The sequence below is a fragment of the Cololabis saira genome, chromosome 17 (genome assembly GCF_033807715.1).
Source record: "Cololabis saira isolate AMF1-May2022 chromosome 17, fColSai1.1, whole genome shotgun sequence".
Taxonomy (NCBI): Eukaryota; Metazoa; Chordata; class Actinopteri; order Beloniformes; family Belonidae; genus Cololabis; species Cololabis saira.
Window position 1 is genome coordinate 26848188 of NC_084603.1, and position 20371 is coordinate 26868558.

Here is a 20371-nt window from a genome sequence, read left to right on the forward strand (position 1 = left end):
GTGTGTGTGTGTGTGTGTGTGTGTGTGAAGGCAGTGGGGGTAATGGGTTGACAATCAGCTTTAACACTCCAATCACAATTGTTATCAGCTCTGCAGCAATCACGCATCTTCTGCTTACTTCTAACTGCTCCACTGCCACACACTCAAACACTGAACAAAAGCAATGTTCATTTGAAAGCTCAGGCAGAGGATCGGTGAGAAAAAGACGAACACAAACAGTTAGTACGTTTACATGCACTAACAGGAAGTCGAATTGTTGCCTTAATCCGACCAATATCGAATTTTTAACAGCCATGTATACACCTTGGCTGGGCTGTAGTCGAACCGAACTGAAGCTCTTGACATCAAGCTTTTAGTGCCAGATAATGCGTCTTTATCAGAGTTATTTCGGCATGTATATGCTACCCATGCTGAACCGAGCTACTGACTGCCCCGGGACTCTTCCCTCCAGAAGTGACGAGCCGCGGAGCAGTAATAATAACAGTCACGGCATCACAACTTTGGGAGGCTTTGTGTGCATCTTACCAGCAACATGATCAGGTGTAGTATGTACGAAATTTACAGAGCTGCTGCATCGTTAAGAACACCAACGCCAAAGTGCCTGTGGCGCCACCTAGCCTCATGGAGTCGAAGGCACCTCACTCAATAATCGATTGTCTTCTTGCGTATGAATACTTGGATTTCTCTGAGCCTGCAGTTTAATCCTTAGCTAGATTGTTGCCAATAGCTTGATTTAGATGTGCATGTAACCACACTGACTCAGTGCCACCACAATTGAGCTGCTGTACTTCAGCATTGAAAACCAAGAAAGAAGGATGGATTGTTATAATCCACCAGTGAGGCAGAGCCCACCTCTACCTCCATCCTTAATTCACAGATCAAATGAAGGACGCAGACTTACTGCAAAGCTTGAGGACGTAACTGTACATCTCATCTCTGTCGCACTCAAAGAGCTTGGCTGTCATTTCCACCATCTGCTCCAAGGCCTCCATCTAAGCAAACAACGATAATACACGCGTCAAATTTAAAAATATTGCAGTTTTGCAGTCATGCTTAATTTTGGGCAATCGTGTATTTGTTCCTGTAGTTACCTGGTTGGACAAGATGCATTTCTCTGCGTACCACTGCAGGGATCCAGGCCTTGCCCTCAGGCCAGGGGTCTAAAAAGAAGCACAGCTTGGTAAGAAACCAGAATTACTTCACTAAACATCTCCCAAATGTCAATGTATGTCTCATGCATGCTGTGTATACGTTGCATATTCTGCTCAAACAAATCAGCTCGTCAGGTTCAGTAATAATTACTACCGCAACGTGATAATGAGTAGATTAAAACATAAGCCTAATGATCTACCCAGGTTAATGAAATCAAACTTAAAACCATTTAAACATTATCCTCAGGGTAAAGAGCCTACTAATTCACACAAACTCCTTTTGCACATAGAAATGTTCAAATGTTGCTATTATTATATGTGACAGCCACTGACAGCCTGGAAGAAATGTTTTTATGAAAAGAGCTTTTGTTTTCTTAGTAGTGAAGGCACAAATGGCACGGGCAGCCTGGTGGCTAGCACTGTTCCCTCACAGCAAGAAGGTTCCTGGTTCGGCTCGCGAGTCTTTCTGTGTGGGGTTTACATCTCCTTGTGCAAGCATTGGTTCCTCCCACAGTCCAAAACATGTGTGTTAGGTTGACTGATGATTCTAAATACCCCATAGGTGTGTTATTTGTCTACATATGTGACCCTGCGATGGACTGGCAACCGGTCCAGGGTGAACCCCTGCCTTTCGCCTGTAATGAGCTGGGACAGACTCCAGCAGAGCCCTGGGAGCCTGGACAGGATCAAGCAGGTACTGAAGATGGATGGGCTTATGGACTAATATATACTCTATAAATCAAAAGTTTCTACACACTATTCCCATATAATAATAAAAGTGTCCAAACCTTTGTCTAGTAGTGTTTATAAATGGACAACCCCATCTGTTTTACAAATATCAAAGATATTTAGACTGAAAACAAACAAAAGCACCACAAACAATGCAGTCACCATTTGTAGTGGTTTGTGTATTTTAGACTGTATGTTGCAGATGTTTTGCATGAGTCTGTGTTTGTCCGTCACTATTCCCTGTACCGGTAATCTCAGACACCCAACAAGTTGAGGGAGTTGGCTCCACTGTTGCTTTGTGCTTGCTTATTATGGGGGTCTGGAGCAAAGGGAACATATCTGTATTGCCTGTTTTGGTCATTTTACAGCTTTTTTGAGTTCTAATTGTTGTTTTCTGAGATTTTTCTTTTTTTTTTACTCCAATTTTTTTTAATCCATTGAAAAGTCAGTGGTTGGCTGTTACATTGCTTTGGTGATGTAACAATCTGAACCAATATACAGCAGCACTCAGGATCGGCACATGGACATCTAATGAGGGACGTCCAGGTATTGGAGAAAATGTTTGCTGTGTAATGCGTTTATGAGTTCTCAGGCGTGGTAGTAATGTTCTTCAAGAGTTACTCAGAGTGTTTGGTGTAAAACAGCCCAGCCATCTCAAATACAGTTATTCTGTTATGATTTTTTTAAATTAAAAAAGGCACATAAGAATCATATCATAAAACTGTGACATGGTCTGACACAATAAATATCTACAACAGAGGAAAACTGCCAAACTGATATTTTAAATCTACAAGCAGGAAAACAAAGGAAAATGGAAACATTAATTTCAGAGTGCATTTTTGTGCCACTGGAACTGAGCTGCAGATAAACAAGGCGGCTTCGGAGTAATGCAAATACTACATTTGATTTTCAACCCAATGAATCCCTCCAAGAAAACATTTGATAGAAAAAAAAAAAAACGTAGATAAATAAAAGCCGAGGCTCAAACTGCACTGGCTCTGAGGTCCCTGCAGCTCTAGTCTTCCATTTTCCAGAGATTTGTTTTTACTTTTTGGACACCAATGATATGCAGATAAGCGGAGTATTTGTGCCGTCAATAAGGGGGACATAGATTGATCTGCAGGCTCATGTAGCCACGATTTAGCCTGATATGTGCAGTGCCTGGATGATTATTATCATGGAATAACAGTGATCAGGATTTCTGTCTCTCAGGGCTTTGATACAATCTGAATAAGACCAGGATTGTGAAATTTCACTCTCTCTCTCTCTTACTCATAATCTGGCTAAGGAAAGAAAAAATACAGAGGGACACAGAGTGATCTGGCGGGAAGTTAATCTGAGCGAGGATCAACACTGCTCAATCCCTGCTGGCCTCTTTGATGGTAGCCCATCACACAGTGAGAGGGAGGACAAAGTGAAGACAGGATTCATCCCTCACTTTCGTCATCCTTTCATTTTTCAATCCCCACATCTCTCAATCCCCCCCTCTTCCTCCAAATCTCTCCCGCTCCTCCGCTGTCTTTTCCCCAGCCTCTCCATCCTTCTAGCTATCCCAGGCAAAGGCATTATGTTCTTACTCCACCAGCCAAAGGGACAAATTAAAATGTGTAGCACTCACCCTCTCTCAGTCTGCCTAATCTTCTTAGAGACTAAGGCCCGGTGCAAGTGCCCCGTCTTTTTTTTCTTTTTTCTTTTTTTTTGCTTCCGATTCATTTTACTTGGAAAAGTCTTGAGGGCTCAAAGCAGCACGACTACCCGCAAAACACGCATGCGAATGTTGGGGATTTTGATTCAGGACAAATCTCCCTAATCTGGGATGAAAACAAAATCCTCAGAAATAAGAAGGCACACAAACTGACACATGCACACGTAGATCCAAAGAATTAAAGTAGAAAACAAAAACAAAAGAGCCCAGTAGTGACTTTCACTGAAAGAAAATGGAAAATGTTAAGAAGGTTAATGATACAAGGACAAAGCTAAAACACACAAAGTGTAACAATCAAGCCAACCACGTTGCCTCTTTAAGAGTCTTGTGTGACCTTTAGGTGCTAAAACATCTTTACAGGGTTCTCTCTGATCTTTACATACATGTTCAGAAAAAGAAAAAACTAAAGCGGACCTTGTCTCACCTCCACTTAACAAACCCTCTCCATCTCTATTCCTAATGTTCCAATTCCACTAATCACCTGACCACTCATCACACACACACACAAACACACACACACTGGACCTCTCTCCCTAACACAAAAACACATAATGGCTCACCACTCTTTAGCAATACTACCTAACCTTTCCCATCGCACACACGCACACACACGTGCTGCAATAATAGGCCTGGCCACCTGACAATCCCCTACCTAACCATGACCATTTAGCACAAAATTGGCCACCTTTCTCTATCATTACATTTAATTAGCTGTGATTAATCAGCTGCCAATTATACCAAACAGAGCCTAAAGAGAGACACCACTCTGGACTGCCACTTGACGCTCTCACGTGGGGAAAAAATATATAAAAAAAATGATTGTTTGTACGTCTGAGTGAGTGTATGCATATTTGAGCCATGAGATACGATTCTACTGTAGTCACCCGAGCATGACATCCACTGTGATGTCTGATGAGAGACAGATATTTGTACTCGATTATACTACAGAAAAAGGACAAACATCTAAACTGAAACTCTGAGGGAATTACGTTCACATTTTATCAGTCGTTTATGCTTTCTGACATAAATTCATGAATAATGGGATTAATATCAGTCAGTCCTCTGCCACTCCTGAGAAGTCTTGATGGAATTGATGAACCCAGACAGAAATAAGCCTGCACTACAGGCTTATACAGAAGCACTGCAGAAGTTCTGCAACAAAACTACAAAAAAACATGAACTGGTGTGTAAGATACTGATCTTTTAGCAGCTCATGATATTTCTTCAAAATATAGAAGCTAAGAGAAAAAAGGTATGTGGGACCTGCAGGCACAAGACTGCTGAACACTAGTCTAGCCAGCCAAGTATTTTCCTGTCTGTTACAAAGAATTAGTCTGGTTCCTCTGCATTTGACTGATATCTGCAGGGCAGAACCAAAAGAAACTGCACGTGGTTGGGTAAGCAGGAGTCAATAAGAAATCATGTGCATGAAGTACGCAAAGTAAGACTTCCAAAATTGAGTGCAATGAAGTATAAACATGGAAGAATTCTTGTTTCGGTTTTGTTTATTCAGTAAAAACATGTTCGTCCTTGGTGTTATTAGCAAATCTGCAGGCATCTTGGAGGTTTTGAGGAATAGCTCTTGAACACTCTGGTATGAGACATTAATAAAACTCATCATCCCACCGCGAATAGTTCGGTATGTACCATTACTGTACCGCTGGAAACGGGTGGTAATGATTGATTGATACCTTTATTTCCCCTCTGGGAAAAATTAGTTGTCAAACAGCTCATGACATTCAAAAGAGGAAGACAAACAGAAAAACAGAGTTGACAATGCAGCAATACATATAAACACCCTGCTGGTCCAACAAACACCAAGTGCTGGTATTTGTTTGCCAAAGTGCAACATGTGCAGATAAGAGTCCAAGTCAATCAGTCAGTAATGGGAGATCCAATAAGCGAGGGATAACTTTTGCAAATAATACCAAGCCAGCTGAAAACCAGACTTGAAGGAGCACCCCCCCCCACTCCAACAATGCAATTCAGAGGGATTGTAATAGTCTTTTATTGCTTGACAGGACCACTTGTAGATTGAGATTATTTACAAGGCATCAACAATCTGACAACACTGGCATGTAGCTGAGCATTATAAGTAGGATAGCACCCATACAATCTAGCAAGAGGGAGATGAGAGCCACAATAATAACAACATGTTGATTATATTTAAGAGGGTTTAAATCCTCAAGAGGAACAAATCCCCCTTTTAGTGCAAACCAGCACAGGGAAACAGAACAATATGAGAGGGAGCGAGTTCAGACATTCCTTCCTATGTTTTGTTCTCATCAGGCAACATAATGGCCTTGTTTCTCCTCCTCTGTTAGGCTCATCCTACTTTTCATCTGTTCATCAATCTCTCTGTGCTGCTGTCCAGTGGCGGACCTCAGGTTTATCCATGTGAAAATCGCTTCTTATCTTCCCGTTTGCCTCTCTCTTTTTCTCACACTAATCTACGGGGCTTATAGCAGGACTTACAATGGCAAAGATATAAATATTCATGAAATATTCAGGTCAGATGATTTACAATAACAAAAAGAGGATGGCAATTCTATCCTGCATGTCCATCACTGCCCTATCACTAAAGCTCATGACAGGCTCATACCCATGCACATGGTACAACTCGTTTATAAATCAGGGAAACTAAATTCTTTTTCATTGATATAGGATGACAAGTTAGGTGAGAAAAGAATAATGAAGTGAAAGTTCTTGTGATGTTTCATGTTCTAGCTTTAGGGACAGAAAATGAAAAACAAAAATGTCAATTATGTGAAACATCTAACCTGACTGAGCTTCTGATGGCTTTTTACAGTCCTTCATGCAGACTGGGACATTAGATATCTGGGCTCTTCTGCTAAAACTTTTAACTTCTTTATGAGTAGGACTTGCCAACTCCAGAGAGGTGCAGTATCAAACACGGCGATTTGATGCCCTTAAAAGCTCCTTTGGGAGGACGTGAGCATGTGCGCTTACCTCAATGATCTTACGAGCTTCGCGGTAACGACCCGTTTGTAGGAATGCAAAGAACAGGTCGTACAGCATGGTCCTCTCTCCTCGCTCCTGACTGATGCAGTCCATAGCTGAAGGAAAAACACAGACATGGAGGGAAACAAATGTTATGAACACGCGAGTTTGGTCATTTATGCAGATTCCAAGTTATGAGAGACAGTCGAAGTTCGCCTGTAAAGCGTTCAAAGCTCTGACTGGCATTATTGATCACATCTTTCAGGACAGGTACTGCACAGACAAAAATATAGTGTTTCTCCTTCTCCTTGCTTTTTGAACTTATAACAAGAATGGTAACATAATTATTGATCTATATCTTATATGAAGCAGGTAGCAGATGGTTTTTTCAACAATTAAACTACATTACATGTATTTATAATGTGAAAATCCTGATTTTAAAAGTTTAAAACACTTCAAAAGCATCTGCCACATACTCCTCTGTTGTTGTGGATGCCAGAACCCAACAAACCCATCTTTTTCCTGCTCATAAACTTCAACCAAGAACAGAAATATGAATGAAGATCCTTTGACAACTTCTGTCCTTAATGTGCTTCTGAGCACTGATGTTCTGACTGCTTGAAGTTTAAAGTTGCAGTAAAATGAGTATTTCTTTTAAAAAGGGGAGTTTTTGATCTAAGGGCATAATGGATGCACGCTCGTACACCCACAACGCAACCAGGTGCGAGTGTGACTCACTGCGTTGTTACCTCTCACCATTACTTACACGATGGAGTGGAAAACAACATAATTTGGTATTTTGTGAGTAACAGGTTGTTGCTGGTTAACATGCCGGCCCGAAAAATCACAAGTTACCCTTTTGTTTTGGGAGGTTTGTATCTTTTGGGATCTGTGGGGATAAAAGGGGGGTGAGGGAACTGGAGAGGTGCTCTACTGCAGACCTTTAACCTTCACACACTCAGAGCCACTTGCCCCAGCGGCATGTTGAACTTGACCTTTTTTCAGTGTCACCGTCAAGATACACGGAGACGGCTCCAAGTGCGATTGGCTAACATGCTTCACCACAGACGCGCTCGAAACCTTTCTGACCCTCTGGTCCACTTATCCACTCTTGGAATCGGTGGCACTTGTTACCACCGTGTTTAACGCAAACACTGAAAGGGTACTTCTGGGCACGCACATGAATGATAAAAGGTTCCAGTCAACCAGGAGAAACAAACTTTGATGAAGCTGAACTGAAGAACGGGGTGCAGCTTAGAGAAAGAGTGACACAGGGCACTGTGTCACACCATTTGGATATTACAAGTCTGTAACGGAGTTTATTTGTGCATTAAAGGAAAAAGGCTTGGCTTTGAAAGTCTTTGTTTGATCTTGAAGCTTCAATATCAGAGTTTCCATCAAAATCTGTTGGGTTTTTTTTTTAACTGCAGCAGAATAAAACAAAGTTTTTTCAATTTTACTGTGTATCTATCCCTTATTTAATGTGTTCCTGTGTTTATATTTTATTTCCTTATTGATTTTAAATTATTAAAATTTCTAATCAATTTAAATCAAAACTTTTATTTTAATATAAAGCACTTTGGTCACCTTTTGCAGTTGTTATGTTTTATATAAAAGAAGCTGTTCTCATCTCTGTTTCTCCATCTCTTGGTCAACTTAAAATAATTATCCTTGTGTCAGAAGCACATTATCATGCTCATTTAATGCTCAGAGTTTAGTTGTATGGGTCTTCAAGAATATGTTTATGTGCCTGTTAGTAGTTCTGTTGATAGTGTTTAAGTGTCAGATTTGACATGTGAAAGATCAGAAAATGAGTAGAGAGACAAAAAGTTCCACCTTTTTGCAGTAAATCTGTATCTCCTTTCTCCACCAGAGCAACGATGACGTCATGGATGCGGGGCAGCTGGTTGTAGAGCTTCTGACACTCCAGCGCTGCTTCAAGAGCTCCGCTGACGTCCTTGCTGTAGACAAACACACACGGAGGGAGGAGAGGGGAGATCAAAGAGTGAGCTCAATGCTGGGTCCGTCCAATCAGTCATGTACAGGACTGTGTGAGTGGAGAATAAAGAGTGTATGTTAGGGTGTTAACCCTGTGGCCTCCAATTCAAGCACCGTGACCTTCCTCAACAATACAGGCCTTTGAATTTGTGACGGCGTGACTGTGGGAGATGAAGCCTTTTGACCCCAATACATCATTCTCACACAACCAGGCACACTCTCAAGCACCTGTCTGTGAGGGGCTAATGACTCTCTGGACAGGCTTTTAGAGGCGAAGCAATGCAGCATATAAAAGGACTTCACTGATCTTTACCCTCTCTGCACCGCACCCAACTTCTCTCGCGCTCCGTCTCTTTTATCCACCTCAAACCCCTTTAACATTGGCTCATTTCCCTTTTCGCCCAATCTCCATACTCCGTCCATTATTTCTTTTTCTTCCCTCACCATGCTCTCTTAAAATTTCTTGCTGCCGGCTCTCACTCTCCTACGATGACCTCATTTTTCTCCAGCTGAGCAATTTAGCGAAAATAAGGTAACAACATTTGAGACCCTGCTACCCCACCACCAGCACCCAGCTCACACCTCTCTTCTCATGTCATCCTCCTCTCCATCAATCTATCCTCCTCTCCTCCCTCGCAGCAGACAAAAGAGCATGTTGAGGGAGGATTCATGTGGCTGATGGAGTGATAACAAGAGAGGAAGAGAGACAGAGATGAGAAAGGGAAGCAAGGGAGACCACTTCAATCCCCACTATTGTGACAGCGCTGCTATCAATCTGCTGATTGGGTAATTACCATGTCAATCATACAGAGGTCAAAGCAGATAGGGCATTCATGTGGAGGCAGAGAGGGGAGAGTGAGTACAAGGTAGATGGACAGATTGAGAGTGAACAGCTATAATTTCTGAAGTGTTTTCTCCTCTAATCAATTAGAAAACAAGAGAAGCAAAATACACCCAAAGTGGCCAACAAGCTCAGAAAGCTGAAACACATTTGACCTTGACTTCGGCTTCTACGAGACAGGAATGGAGGGAAGTGATGGAGGGATGAGGAACGGAGTAATTAGAGCTGGAAGGCAAAAGAGGTCCGCTAATTGAAATGAAGAGGGACAACGTTATTCGGCAGCGCCAGTCAAGAGGCTGTTGAAACGCACAACAATCTGATTGAACAACGCCGCGGAGAGACAGATTTTTTTTAAAAAGGAGAGAAAGATTACTGAAACCAAACAAAACCAGGGAGGGTGACGCTCAGTTTTCGGTTTACTCCAAATAAAAAAAAGACAAAGAAGTACTTCCTACAGCATGGTGCAAAAGCAGTCACTTCGTGTCGGTGGATGTTTCATCTCTGACATCTGTCCACCTTATTCTGTACTTCAATCATATGCTTACTTATAATCCCTCCTTCCTAATGAGAAAAAAAAAAAAAAAGGGCCTGGCGTTGCAATTACATGCCATCTCTCCACCCGCTGATCCACCCCCTAAAAAGAGCTAAAGATGTCGAAAGATGGATAATTTCCCTTAGGTACAATTTAACTGTCACTTTGCATTGCCATTTACTGCCGCGCACAGCCTTGTTAATGTCCCTAACTTTGCATGTCAGCCCGTTTCCAGCCAATTAAGTCCTGAAAAAATAACGAGCGTTTTGCTCGGTGGAAACCTGAAGGATTAGACAAGGAAGCTCATTTTGACTCGCCCCCCTCCCTCCCTCCTCTGTCCCTTTCTTGTTCGAGGGAGATGGACAAACCTGTTATCAAGCTGCTGTCCTAATATGAGAGAGAACAAGGTGTCTGTGTCTAAAACTGCAAGTGAGACTGTGATCATGACACCATCAGTCCACCGTTACAAATGTGCAAGAGTGGCACTTACTCATTACTGATATTATTCACACCACCAACCAGTGGCTGAGCAGAAACACATTTTCCATTCAGTAGAAATCATTTGGACATCTAAGTCCTGGTAAATATTTTACGAAGTTAACAAGACATCATATTATCTTTCAGAAATGTCAGTTTTGCATCCAGCAGATGCAAAGAAATGTTTAATGCGTATGGTAAATATTTGATAAAAGTTAAATTAGCAGCAAATTCATTTGATATTGGGGTGAATCTTTTTGGTCAAAAATGAATTTCTTATTGCAAGAATGAAATGATGAAATCACATATCTTAAAATAAAAAAGTGTTTAAAGTAGACTTTTGGATTTTGAACAGTCCCACGAGCTTAACAGAAGTTTTTATACAATTTTTCCATAAATTTCATGACATGAAGCTGGCAGTTTAGTGTGTAAGGAATGACCTGTAGCTAACACTTTCAGTTCTTTACGCCACATGCTGAGTAAAATATATAACATTTTTCCTGTTAAAGCTTCCAATTTTTAAACTTTGTTCAAATGCCAGCAAAAGCTTGGGGGGTTTATTGGTACTTTTACTGAAAATACTGAAAACTGTGGTTGCGAGGCTTTTGTTAATCTACTCAGGAATCCCATCTTTTTAGGCCTCAGAATTTTTCTCCAAGCCATTCATCTCTCTCCAGCTCTCCGCCCGCCTCCTCATGTTCCATCGTCACGCTGCTGCCTTATCATTGGCATCAGCTCTTCATTTTGTCGGACTCATTACCATTTACTGTCGCTAATCACTTCCTTGAGGACGGCAGTCGGAGCTAGCTGCCAGCTAGTACAGTGGCGGGTTAGCGCACACAATGCTGAGCAGACGGGCATGAAAGCTAACGGGGCGGTGCGTATGATGGGCTGTCAAGGGCTAATCTGGCAGAGAAGTGTTCATTAAGTCATTAGCGCTGACGCAGCGATGAGATGGGCGCAGGCGGAGTGATGCCTGCTTTGTCCTCTTCTACTTCTCCTCCCCTTTCTGACTATGTGTTTGTCCGCTGACTGACGGAATGAAGAGGTGGAGATGAATGGATGAAGATAAAGAAGAGAGAGATTAGAGTTGGGAGGCAGACTCAGATGGAGAGCAGGAGTCAAGTGTTTGTGCTACTTGAACATGCCCAGAACCTTGGCTGAACTGCTGCCGGACCCATATGCTTAACCCACTCTGCATGGATGGAAATGGTCTCACTTTTAATGCACCTTTAGAAATGGAAAGTTAATAAAATGAATTTAATGATTAGCTATAGTATTTTGATCAGTGGGAGAGCTCTTGTCGGATTACCAGGTGTAAGGCTGAGTCATTACCTCACCCATGCAGGAGAAAATGTGCTCAAAGAAATGCTTAAGAAATGAAAAATGGTATGAAACTGCTATCTATTGTATAATGTCAAAAAAGACACCAAGTAAAGCAGATAACTGTCAAACGAGTTTTATCTGGAGGTTAGGCCTGCCAGCTAAAAGCAAACAAAAATACCAACAACAAAAACAGGTTTGTGTTGGATACCAGCGGCCAACTTGTTCTCGCGTGTTCATCAGTATGTGCTCAGTGCAGCGGCAGTTGGAGGAAGTACAACTGGCACTTGATTTGCGAGCAAGGCTGCGCTAAGCTGCTGTGTGTGTTTTTCTGCTGGCTGCTGGTGATGACCCAGGAGTAAATTAGCCTGCTAATCTCACAGAGGCAGTGATTAACGAGTGAACCTGGAAGCTCCAGACTTACAGCAACATAAACAGCGGCAGGGAGAGCACCGGCTCGTGTATCAGCTTCATTTGTAAAGGTTTACCTCTCGTGGAGAATAAACACGAGAGGTAAACTAAGAAAGCATATGCAGGGTCTGTGTGTGTGTGTGTGTGTGTGTGTGTGTGTGTGTGTGTGTGTGTGTGTGTGTGTGTGTGTGTGTGAGAGTGTGTGTGTGCGTGGGGGGAGGGCGGAGGGCCCCCAAGAGCACACTGTACGTCTGTAGTAAATCCAGCAATTAGTGCTCCGTTCATAATTAACATGCTAATGAGTTGGTCTAGTTAAAAGCTGTCCTGAAAAAATAAATAAAATACACACATGGACTGAATAACATACACATGCTGAATAGTTTAGAGGTGGGGCAGTAACAGTGACCCCCACAGCGGATGTTTACTGACATATATTTGCATGCCTGCATTATGGGAAGGAGCACAGGCGGATGTCTCTCACTTAAACTCTAGAGGATGGCAGTGGGTGTTTCATGAGATCAGGGGTGGGGGCTCATGGGAGAGGTTGCAGCTGGCAGATCCTCAAACAAACAAAGCCTGGCTGTAATAAACATACATATAGTGACATAAATGAGCAATTTCCACATCCTCTCTCTTTCTGAATCACTGACCCACAACATAACCTCAGCTATGATCACAGGGAGGGATGAGCGACTCATTGAGAAACACACACGCACACGCGCACACACACACACACACACACACACACACACACACACCTGGCAACAGGCTTTGGCAGACGACGACACAAATCTGTAAGCAAAAGTGAGCTTGTTGGCTGCTTAGTGGAGAATTTGTGCCATAAAAATTGAACAAACCAAAAACAAACACTTTAAATCCAGCCTGTATAAGTTTGTTTAATCTTATAACTGGTATTTTGTGATTTGTGACATCATAATGTTTTGTGTTACCTGTCCAGGTAAGCAGTAACCACAGGTGAGCAGAGATTGGCAGTGGGTTTGGCCAGTCCGAGGGTGAAAATGGTGTCCTGCAACCGCCGGACGTCGGGGATGTTGCCCTTGGCCGCCACGGCACTGAGCAAGTGAAAGATGGAGGTGTTGTTTGCATCGTTCAACATCACGTCCTTCTCCTTCATCTCCTTCAGGACGTCCATGGCCTCTGTGGACGAGAGGAAGAAAGAGTGAAATGTGCTAGGCTTGACTAAGGTGCGGGGTTGATTATTCCATAGAAGTGGTGGCCTGAGATTGATTTAAAAATACCGAGAGAAGGGACAAATAAAAAGAACAAAAGACGAGGAGAAAGAGAGATGATGCTGAGAGACGAGGGGCGAGAAACTGAGAGGTGGGCAGAGCTTGGCTGAGAGAAGAGTAGGGTGTGTGAATACGATAAAAGGCCCCTTTAGCTAATTCCATGTGGGGAAAACAAACCCATATTAAAGCGGCATTTTGCACCCAGCAGGGATGCAAATCCAACCCCGTATAATGCCAACTCTGTGCTAATTGCTACTTGCGGTTTTCTAAACGAGACTACAATTACCGGACCTCCACAATGGAGGCCAGCTTTTTGCCGTAGCCATGTAGAAAGCACTTGGGGGGCTAAATTATAGGTATGTGGCGACAAGGGCCCGCTGTGGCCCCAGTATAACCTCGGTAAGCGCGTCGAGGGGTGGATCAGTTTGGTCAAGTCCAGCCGGTAATGGAGGGGTTTTTACTGGTTCAAGCGCCCATCTGGCCAACGAGAGGGGCTAAATGGTGAAGAGAGAGTCTGCTATGTGTGTGCATGTGTTGTATCAGCGAAAAGTAATTAAGATGTGTTTACTGTCTATTTAGACAGCTGCTAATGGGCTGTCAGTGATATAGCCGCTATCCACCACAGATACTAATCTATACAGCATGATCAAGAGGAAGGGAGGAGATGAGCTGCAGAGACACGGAATATATTTGAGTAATGTGCATTAGGCCTCTAACTGCAGAGTAATATTGGCATCTTTTTAAACCCCCCCCAACAATGTCTCTGCAGCTTCACTTAATGTAAATTTGAACCAAAACAGACAAAAGCCAAAAAGGAAATTCCCCTTTAAATGAACACATGTGGGTGTAATGATGCTTACACCGAGTTACACAACAAAACCCCTCAAACAAGAGTGTCACTCTGAGCTGAGGAGCCACATTCATAAACACTTGGGAGATGAGAAAAAGGGCCACTAGTGAGTTCTTTGGCACCCTAATTTTGGTCTGTCTCTCGATCAGACCATCTCACTGAGCCAGTTGTTATGGCAATAGAAACCAAAGGCTGTCGCAGATCAATGGGGGGGGGTGGGGGGGGGGGCTGGTGTAGGGATGACCAGTACTGGAGGTGAGACTGAAACGTGAAGGATATTAGCTCTTCCAAGTTATTTTTCCAACTCGTGCCTTCAAAGTTAAGACTTTTTCAGAGCATTTGAGGCAGTCTCATCATTTTGCTGTTTTTGATTGCTGGTTTTTGATTCCTAACCATAAATCAAGTTAATGTATTTACATTCATGTCAGATATATACTGCTGAGGATTTCTGACTTCTAAAATTAAAAAATAAATGCATAAAAAAAAAAATCTGAAAACTTTTGGATTGTATCTTGTTTTTTGAACCACTGTATCTAATTTTCATCAGCCAAGATAAAACTAGTAATCCCTACGCATCACTAACAGTGGGACTGTGGCAGCAGCCACAAACAGCGGCAGCCCCCCCAGGAAGACTGTGACCTAAAGTTCCTCTGCTCGCTGCCACTGCCAATGTTTGAGCCAACCCCTGAGAGATCGACACCACACGGTTAAAAACAACAATCTTCCTGTAAACAAACAGAAGCGTTGCAGGTGCAAACTATCGGAATATTTCCAGAAGCTGTTTCCTGTAACTTTAGCAGTGTGCCTTTAACTGACAGCTTGTTGACACACTCGTTGCAACGTCAGAACGACGTAATTGTTCTGGTTTTTACCTGCACTTCTGAAACACTGATCACAATGAAAAGCATTCAAAACAAAAGTAATTCTTAAACCTGGTAGCATCTTGATATAAAGAGTGATCATAATTATTGCTAGATCATTTGTGCCCATCATATTTTTATATGTTTATGCTGTTTTGTTCCATTAGCAGTCTTTCTTGACTCAAATCAAACTTTAGAGCAGAGACAAACTATTCTAGCAGTTCTTTACATAATCACAATAACTTTACAAGTACAACTGAGGTTGGATGGAATTTCAGTCCTTTTAAGATAAAAGTATTAAGTCAGTAAACATCAATATTGTGGATACGCAGGTTTTGACCTTTGGTTACAAAGGATATAAAAGATTGTGGGCTTTTTCACTCATATCTGTGATTGTAACAGCTCAACATATGCTATGAAAGACAAACAATAAGCTGCAAACGCAGCAGATGTAACACCCAACAAAGGTTTCTCCATAAATGCATTCTGTTTTATTGCTCTGATTTCTTAACGGTACTCAATGCATTTCAGATTTGAGCCATGATAAAATTGGTATTTTAAGTAGTAAAACTGCTGTTGCCCCTTTTTGGTGGAGAAGCAACAGGAAGCTCAGTCAGACATGAAGCCAACATGTGCTGCAACACACACACTATAATATTTAAAGGTAATACATTCAGTAGCTGAAGTGAATGAAGCACCAGATTGATTCCATAATGTAGCAATGCCACCTGTGCTGGGTATTAAAGACAGATACTGCGTTTATTTCCATCTAATTCCAGTTATTTATATTTGAGCCAATACAATAAACAGAAAAGAGACCAAAAACAGCTGAAGTGGAAATTACAGGGATAAATGGAACCATGGAGCAAAAATATTTATGGAAAAAAACCCTGTTACATAGAATCACTCAATAAACCAAAAATGTCCAGAGAAACAGGATGACCACAGATGGTGCCATCAGCATAAACAATATCTCTGTAATACCCTGACCTGCTGTCAAGTCTACACTGTTTATCATTTCAGATATGACATATTCTTCCCTTCTAGCTCTGCCTCTCTCCATCTACCCGTACCTCACTCCATCATTGCATGACAGACCTGTTAATCACTGAGACCAATGGCTTGGAGCTGATCCGCCCAAATGGAAGTTAGCTAGAATCCCTTCGTCCAACATCCAAGCCTCCCCCACAGCGTTTTCCCTCCGTCTCCCCCCCTCATCCATCCATTGAGCCAGTATGCATATCCATCAGCTCAGCCAGGCATCATGGCCAGCACAGCGAGCCAGACCCCGCTAACACACATCAAGAGATGGGGAGGTAGACAGGCCAGGTAAACAAACATCACACAGTCCAGTGGTTCATCTAATGTTCCAATTCTTGACTGCTAGTGATGTCTCTTTCCTGAAAACACACAGACACATTCACACAAAGCTAGAGACACACTTAGGGCCCTCTAAAGCCAGAACAAGCTACATTTACCAAAAGTGGAAGGCTGAAATAATAGGAAGAGAGGCAAGGGCAGGTCAAAAAGGCACAGGGCAACAGAGGCGAGATGTTTTCAATAAAACAAAAGGAAATAATAAAGATAAGGTGAGAGCTGTTTTAAAACCTGTTGAAGCTGCTGATTTGTGAGGCAGATGATTGACAGATTTAAGTCATTCTGAAATATACAAATATGTGGTCTAATACCAAGCCAGTATATTACTGCAGGTAAAGAAAAACAATAAATAAATATGTAGAACATTTCTGGAGACATGTTTAAGGGGTGACAATGTTGCATCCCTTTCATTTTATCTCATGCAATGAGATTGAAAATAACCTACAAAAAAAAAAAAATCATTCAAGTTTTCATTGCGAAAAATTGATTTACAACCTATTCAAACCTCAAATTTAAAGGAGATCTATTATGAAAAACACGTTTTCTCTTGATTTAACAAATATAAAGTGGTCTCCCCTCAGCCTGCTAGGTCTCCTTTAAATGCTTTGAAAAAGGGGGGTACTTAGGACTGCCAACATGGCTGATAATGTCCTAGAAAAATTGAGTTGTCATTACTTACATTTGATTTACCAGCTACTAAAGCCTAAACTTTGCCTACTAAAGCCTGATTTCAGGTTCTGTGTTAAACCAACGCAGAGCCTACGCCATTGCCGTGACGTCACTCCATTTGCCACGGTGCAATACCCCCTGAGAGTCGTTGAAAGTCACATTTCCTGAAAGCAAACATGTCCTTTTTGACATGCAAATTATAGGGGATGAAGTAAAGTTGTGGAGGGGACATATGTTTGTTTAAGAAGTTTCTGTTTTATGTGTGGTAAAGTAAAAGCAAAGTGAATTCTGGAAAAAAAACAAACAGGAAAAGTCTGAAAATAAAAACATCATACACTTAAACTGCCATTTCTCAAATACTTTACATCCCATCGAAATACAACTTGTACATGTTATAGTCCAAAGTCTTGTTAGCTGGTTAAAGTTTGAATTACTTCTCTACTATAAAGTCTGGGTGACCGATGAGGCTTCAAAGAGGGCTGGGTTTTACTTGATTTTGAGCCGTTTCCCATTAATCTCATAAGGGATTTCCATGTCCTTACTTTTTCAGAATATTGTAAAAAACAGTTTTATGGACAGGTACCAAGGTCATAGCACACCTCGAGTACCAATCAAGTCTGTTGTTTTCATGTATTTTTTTTCTTCTCGAAACTGCAGGCGATGAAAAGTGCCAAAATTCTGGCAGAACGCTAAAGAGAGAAGAAGAAGAAATCTGAGGAATAGTAGTGAGGGGCTGCTCAAAGTTAGATTGGCAACACTTAAATACATACACCTGTAAGACCCAATAAGGTGTCCATATTGGGGTGGTTTATAACACAGACACTATTTGCAACAAGACTAAAAACATTTACTCTTTACATTCATCAACTTTGGTAGGAATGGCTACAGTCCCTATTTGTAGATATACGTTAAAACTGAGCAAAAATGTAATGTAAGTTAATAACTTGTTTGTGGGACAAGTGCGATTGTTCACTCAAATTTGATGTGGTCTGTGAGATGACAAGGGGGAAACATTTTTGTTTTTATTGTTTACAGAGAACTCTGTATACGACCAGGTGAGAAGTCACAGATCAAGAACCTTAAAAGCCGTTCTGGAGTTTCTGATAAATTTTAAATTTTTGTTGAACTAAAAAAAAAAAAAGTTGACTTAGAATGTCTTTATATTTCATGTTTGAAATGCTTAAAAAGTGCTGCATGAAAAGCAAGTGAAGTTAAGAAAATCTGAACATATTTTACACTGGCTGATATGGTATGTGTACATTCAATCCATTTTAGGCAGATTTAGAGTATAAAAGAATACGATTGCTTTTGCATGCTAATTTTTGAGAAGAAATGAACACGCAGGTAAAGAGGTGGAAGGTTAGAAAGATGGCTGCATTGAAAAAAACGCTAGGGTTAAAGGTCTGTGATGCAGATGAGGTGTGAGCAGCAGAGGAAAACTAATTGGAATTAATTACAAAGAACGGTCACAAAGAGCGATGGCGACAAGAAGGTGACCAGAATAAGTGGATGGAATTAGACAAAAACAAAGTTGCCCTATGAGGTGAGACAGTCAGGGAAAAAACGAATAAAATAATTGAATCTGGTGAGAAATACTGCAAGATGCCAGCAGACATGATCTTCAGCTGGATCCGGTGTGTGCTGCAGCAGGCGGACCAGTGTCTGGGTGGGGACAGGCTAACGTCAAGGTTAGCCATGTGTGCTAATGTGGCTGACAAGCGGTGCCGCTGTGTGCACATCCTGGCTAATGGCAAATACGTTAGCACTGCGGTGTGTACACACACACACACACACACACGCCACCAAATGCCTTTTGCTTGGATTCACATGCAAATTTGTGTCATTGCATGTGTGTGTCTGTGTGGAATGCTCAAGCACTTTGGTGGACATGATCTGCCATTAGCATCTAGGCGGATTTCAATAATTCTCGAAAAATATACACAGTCCTGTAATTTCCCCCCCCCTCTCATTTCTCACTGACGCCTGTGTCTGTCTGTGTGTGTGTGTGTGTGTGTGTGTGTGTGTGTGTGTGCGGGGGGGGAGTGACACGCTATGGGAGAAACAGTGTGAGGGGGTCAGATAGAGAGACAGAGACACAAGCGGAGAGTGAGCGTGATGGGAGGAGAGGAAACACGAGGACAGACGGGAGAAACTGATGGTAATTGGGTCTTCAATGGGCTAAAGGAAACCCACCGTGGAATTCTGAAAATGGATGGCTAATGTGGTTTGAAAGAAAGAGAAAGATGACAGATGTGCCAGAGATGGCGACACGAATACACAAGCTGCATCACGAACACACACATATATAGTAAAGTGAGGACTACTCAATAAAGCAGACGACATAATTCAAAACTACGTTGATAACTGATTATTAAGGGTCAAGCAAAAATCCTATTAGGCATCTTTAAAGCTGGAATATGAGAATATGGCTGAAAAGCTGCACAGTGCAACAGGGAAAAGACATAGAACAACAAATGTCTAAAAGGTGACAGACATTTGGGTTATTTTCTACTGTATGGGCGTGTGTCTTGCTGCAATAATCACACTCCAAAACTCAACGCATCTGATAGAAATCCAAATTGGAAATGCAAATACTCAGAAGCTGAAGGTCCTTAGTACAGCCGGTTCAGGTCAGTCAGAGTCCCAGCCTGTGGCTCTTTACTGCCTGTCGTCCCCCATCTCAAGTGCCTGATTAAAGGCCACTCGTTCTCAAAACCGTATGCATCTGATCTTACTAATTAACAGCAAGACCAACAGAAACTGATTACACATACCAAGCTCCATTAGGTGGTGGCGTAAAAAAGCCAGGTTTGCAATGAGCAGCAGCTCAGATATACATCTGTATTATGGTGTGTTCACAATAAAAACTGAAAATAAAATGTAGGCAACATTATGTTATTCTCTGTAAGCTATAGTTTTGACTCTCCTGAGCTGAAAAACTAGTCAATAGCTAATAGCTGAAAGCTCTCTTCCTCCAATAGCCGCTCGAGGCTTAACCCATGTCACAGGGTTTTCTTTTTATATGATTTCTCAAGTTAAATTGATTTATCATGGGGAACACAAAAAACACATATCCAAGTGCTGAACTAAAGGCTTAAAAAAAAAAAAAAAATTACATGACATTACTGTCTTTTAAATTTGGCTGGGATATTTTGTTCCTGGTCAACGTGACCAACCATACAATTGGTTGACTCATTGGTCGACTCCGTTTTTGACTATGCCTCAAGTGGTCGTTCA

At 41.8% G+C, this 20371-nt stretch overlaps 1 protein-coding gene across 1 annotated transcript in view; it reads right to left on the reverse strand.

The window, feature by feature from the left end:
* The window catches only part of lrpprc (leucine-rich pentatricopeptide repeat containing), a 60037-nt gene that overhangs the window by 19832 nt on the left and 19834 nt on the right, over window positions 1-20371 (reverse strand). Inside the window, exons 23-27 of the mRNA XM_061744948.1 lie at window positions 13079-13286; window positions 8383-8507; window positions 6556-6662; window positions 1092-1160; window positions 902-992 (exon numbers count right to left, since the gene is read on the reverse strand). Coding sequence (XP_061600932.1) covers window positions 902-992; window positions 1092-1160; window positions 6556-6662; window positions 8383-8507; window positions 13079-13286 — 600 coding nt within the window. The remainder of the gene's footprint in view (window positions 1-901; window positions 993-1091; window positions 1161-6555; window positions 6663-8382; window positions 8508-13078; window positions 13287-20371) is intronic.